The sequence below is a fragment of the Aplysia californica genome, unplaced genomic scaffold (assembly GCF_000002075.1).
Source record: "Aplysia californica isolate F4 #8 unplaced genomic scaffold, AplCal3.0 scaffold00178, whole genome shotgun sequence".
Classification (NCBI taxonomy): Eukaryota; Metazoa; Mollusca; class Gastropoda; order Aplysiida; family Aplysiidae; genus Aplysia; species Aplysia californica.
Genome location: NW_004797448.1, coordinates 523,461 through 528,109, shown reverse-complemented (window position 1 = coordinate 528,109; position 4,649 = coordinate 523,461). Strand labels below are relative to the sequence as shown.

The following is a 4,649-nucleotide window of genomic DNA, read 5'->3' as shown; positions in this document are numbered from 1 at the left end:
AGAGAGAGAGAGAGAGAGAGAGAGAGAGAGAGAGAGAGAGAGAGAGAGAGAAAGAGACAGAGAGACAGAGAAAAAGAGAGAGGAGGGTGCTTCAAAAGCCCCAAAGTCACACTTTCAATTTAAAAAAGACAAAAAGAAACGAGTCAAACTTGGTTTTGAAGCAACGACTCTAAAAATCTGCTCTCTCGCAGGCTCCTACAGCTAGTCCAACAATGGCGCGTCTCGTCCTGCTGGTTTTGGTCATCGAGGTGATGTCATCAGTGGCCTCCGTCAAGTGTAGCGAGCGCTTCGTCACACACAGACCCCACACCACAACAACGCCTGGGCCATCTACACTCGGCCCGACATCCACTTTTAGAGCCAAAGCGACATCCACGCCCAGTCTGACATCCACATCCAGTCGACAATCTACACCCAGTAGAATATCCACATCCGGTGGAACCTCCACTTCCGGTCTAACATCTACTTCCATATCCGGTGGAACACCAGTACCCAGTAGAACGTCAACTTCCGGTTTGACATCCACATCCGGCCTGGAATCAACATCCACATATAGTGGAACATCAACATCTAATGGAACATCCACATCCGGTGGGACACCTACATCCGGTAGAACGTCCACTTCTGGTCCGACATCCACATCCAGTATAACATCCACACCCGGTGAAACATCCACATCCAGTAGAATGACAACTTCTGGTGTGACATCAACGTCCGGTAGAACATCCACTTCCGGTCTGACATCCACTTCCGGTGCCACATCCACATCCGGTGGAACATCCACATCCGGTTTGGAATCAGCATTCACATCCAGTGGGACATCCACATCCGGTCTGGAATCAGCATCCACATCCGGTGGGACATCCACATCCGGTCTGGAATCAGCATCCACATCCAGTGGGATATCCACATCCGGTCTAGAATCTGCATTCACATCCAGTTGGACACCCACATCCCCATACGAAAGAACATCTACACCCGGTGCGACACCTACATCCGGTAGAACGTCCACTTCCGGTCTGACATCCACACCTGGTGTGACGTCCACATCCGGTCCGACATTCACATCCAGTAGAATATCCACTTCCGGTGAAACATCCACATCCAGTAGAATGACAACTTCCGGTATGGCATCAACATCCGGTAGAACATCCACTTCCGGTCTGACTTCCACATCCGGTCTGGGTGGAACGTTAACATCCAATCTGAAAACCACATCCAGTTCTACACCCATCTCCGGTCTGACATCCACATCCGGTCTGGGATCAACATTCATATCCGGAAGAACATCCAATCTGACATCCACATCCGGTGCCACACCCACATCCGGTGGAACATCCACCTCCGGTTTGGAATCAACATCTACATCCGGTCTGGGATCAACATCCATATCCGGAAGAACATCCAATCTGACAACCACATCCGGTTCTACACCCATCTCCGGTGAGACATCCACAACCGGTCTGGAATCAACAACCACATCCGGTCTGGAATCAACAACCACATCCGGTCTGGAATCAACATCCACATCCGGTCTGGAATCAACATCCACATCCGGTCTGGAATCAACATTCACATCCGGTCTGGAATCAACAACTATATCTGGTCAGGAATCAACAACTACATCCGGTCTGGAATCAACAACCATATCTGGTCAGGAATCAACAACTACATCCGGTCTGGAATCAAAAACCACATCCGGTCTGGAATCAACATCCACATTCGGTCTGGAATCAACAACGATATTTGGTCTGGAATCAACAACCACATCCAGTCTGGAATCAACAACCACATCCGGTCTGGAATCAACATCCACATCCGGTCTGGAATCAACATCCACATCCGGTCTGGAATCAACAACTATATCTGGTCAGGAATCAACAACTACATCCGGTCTGGAATCAACAACCATATCTGGTCAGGAATCAACAACTACATCCGGTCTGGAATCAAAAACCACATCCGGTCTGGAATCAACATCCACATTCGGTCTGGAATCAACAACCATATCTGGTCTGGAATCAACAACCACATCCGGTCTGGAATCAACAACCACATCCGGTCTGGAATCAACATCCACATTCGGTCGGGAATCAACAACCACATCCGGTCTGGAATCAACAACCATATCTGGTCTGAAATCAACAACCACATCCGATCTGAAATCAACAACCACATCCGTTCTGGAATCAACAACCACATCCGGTCTGGAATCAACAACCACATCCGGTCTGGAATCACCATCCACATCCGGTCTGGAATCAACTACCACATCCGGTCTGGAATCAACAACCACATCCGGTCTGGAATCAACAACCATATCTGGTCTGGAATCAACATCCACATCCGGTCTGGAATCAACAACCATATCTGGTCTGGAATCAACAACCACATCCGGTCTGGAATCACCATCCACATCCGGTCTGGAATCAACAACCACAACCGGTCTGGAATCAACATCCACATCCGGTCTGGAATCAACAACCACATCCGGTGGAAATTCAGCATCCGGTCTGACATTTACATCTAGTATATCTACTTCCGCTACAACATCCACATCCGGTATAACATTCACATCCGGTATAACATCTACTTCCGGTATAACATCCACATCTGGTATAACATCCACATCTGGTACAACATCCACATCCGGTATAACATCCACATCCGGTATAACATCTACTTCCGCTGCAACCTCCACATCCGGTATAACATCTACTTCCGCTACAAAATCCACATCCGGCCAGACATCCACCGTCAATGCAACATCCACACCCGAGCCGACACCCACAACGACATCTACAACGATACCTAAAACGACACCTACAACGATACCTACAGCAATACCTACGACGAATTCCGAGACGACATATACAACGATACCTACGACGACACCAACGACGACATCTAAGACGACGCATACAACGATACATAAGACAACATCCGAGACGATATCCACGACGACATCTACAACGATACCTTCGACGACATCTACAACGATATCCGATACGACACCCACGACGACATCCAAGACGACATCTTCAAAGACACCTGCAACAACACCGACTACGAAACCTACAAAGACACTCGCGACGACACCGACAACGACACCCGCGACGACACCGACAAGGACACCCACGACCGTGCCCACAACGACATCCACGCGGAGAACCATAGAGAAGTACAAGCCTGGAAGCATGCCCAAGCCGTGCTGTCTTCCTGACAAGTTCAGTGCCACTGAGTTCGATATGGGTCAGATGGTAAGGGATTACCCGGGCTTAATACACATACACACACATACACACACACACACACACACACACACACACACACACACACACACACACACAAACACACACACACACACACATACACACACACACACACAGGGGCGAAGGCTGACTTGTTTGACAGGGTAATCAAAGTGAAATGGGACCAGATAGGGCCTGGAGATATCACACTCACACAAGTCACAAGAATCTTACTGGCACTGGAGGCGGCAACTTTGAGTTGTGAATGAAAACAAATCCTGAATTCATGTTGTATGCTTGTTCAACCGCTAAAATAATCGGGAAAGTATTTCATTACATATTTATTCTAACTAACCTTAAATTTAACTTTAAATTTGAACACACGAACACCAAGGAAAGAAGCACAGATGTCAGCACTACAATGGCATGTTATACCAGACAGCCGAAACACTTTGGTAGAGCACGCCAACTATCAATTTTTTATTTCATATTTGGCTGTTTTTTGTCTAGCTTTTCGCGGCCAGGAGCCGCTGTCGTAATCGAGGTCACGATCTGATTATAGGACGTTAAAAAGTCGAGGAAAAAAACAAACACTAGCAGTGTAGTAGCAGGAGTCAAAGGATTATTAGGAGTTAGTTCCCCTCACATCTGTGAGGTAGACTCGACCAGTGTAATAGTTCACTAAGATAATCAGCGCGTCTGGGTGCTTATAACTGTGGCCCGAAAGGGGTGAACAAGGTATATGCGACAATGAAACAGTTTTGACTGCTATGCACATGTTCCCTTCAAATCCATTGATTGACTCTTCCAGCCTCACTTTAAGCTTACTTAATCAAAGCTTGTGACTGCTTATGGAGTGGCCCGATAGGGGCGAACAGGCTATTTCTGTGGCAACAAACGGTTTTGAAGGTTAGGCATAGTCTATTGTTCATTGGTGATTATGAACGTCTTTTTACATTTAATTTATGAGGTGTACGTCTATGGGTGAATTTGACTGCGACAATGTTTCAAAATTAGGAAGGGAAGCAGTGATTATTTGATTATATAGACGCTTCGCCTCTGATTCCACAGAAGAAACAAAATCCAAAATGGCGCAGGCTGCTGAACCTGTGACATCCGGGAACTCCACAGAAGTGGAAGGCAGAGAGTTGGTTCTGTTCTTGCTCGGGAAAACTGGTCACGGCAAAAGTTCTACTGGCAACACCATCTTGGCGCGGCCGGCTTTCGAAGTGTGTGTGTGTTGTTTAGTTGTGGGTTGTTTTTTTTTGGAGGGTGGGGGGTGGGCGGGTCTCTCTCTCTCTCTCTCTGTCTGTCTGTCTGTGTGTGTGTGTGTGTGTGTGTGTGTGTGTGTGTGTGTGTGTGTGTCTCTCTTCTCTCTCTGTATGTCTGTCTGTCTGT

At 47.5% G+C, this 4,649-nt stretch overlaps 2 protein-coding genes across 2 annotated transcripts in view; one reads left to right on the top strand and one right to left on the bottom strand.

Moving 5' to 3' along the window:
* Positions 1-169: 169 nt before the first annotated feature.
* Positions 170-1,842, bottom strand: LOC118477685 (serine-aspartate repeat-containing protein I-like). Its single transcript, XM_035969751.1, has 2 exons — positions 1,817-1,842; positions 170-1,559 (listed from the first exon to the last, which is right to left on the bottom strand). Exons 1-2 carry the CDS (start codon positions 1,840-1,842, stop codon positions 170-172), a joined length of 1,416 nt encoding a protein of 471 aa, XP_035825644.1.
* A 2,497-nt stretch (positions 1,843-4,339) lies between these two features.
* The window catches only part of LOC118477684, a 1,699-nt gene continuing 1,389 nt past the window's right edge, over positions 4,340-4,649 (top strand). The window contains exon 1 of the mRNA XM_035969750.1: positions 4,340-4,482. Coding sequence (XP_035825643.1) covers positions 4,340-4,482 — 143 coding nt within the window. The remainder of the gene's footprint in view (positions 4,483-4,649) is intronic.

Coding starts and splice junctions, on each gene's coding strand:
- LOC118477685 (XM_035969751.1), bottom strand. CDS start 1,842: ATGTGGATGTTGATTCCAGACCGGAT. Junction 1,560..1,816: donor ATGTTGATTCCAGACCGGAT/GTGGATGTTGAT, acceptor TGTTGATTCCAG/ACCGGATGTGGATGTTGATT.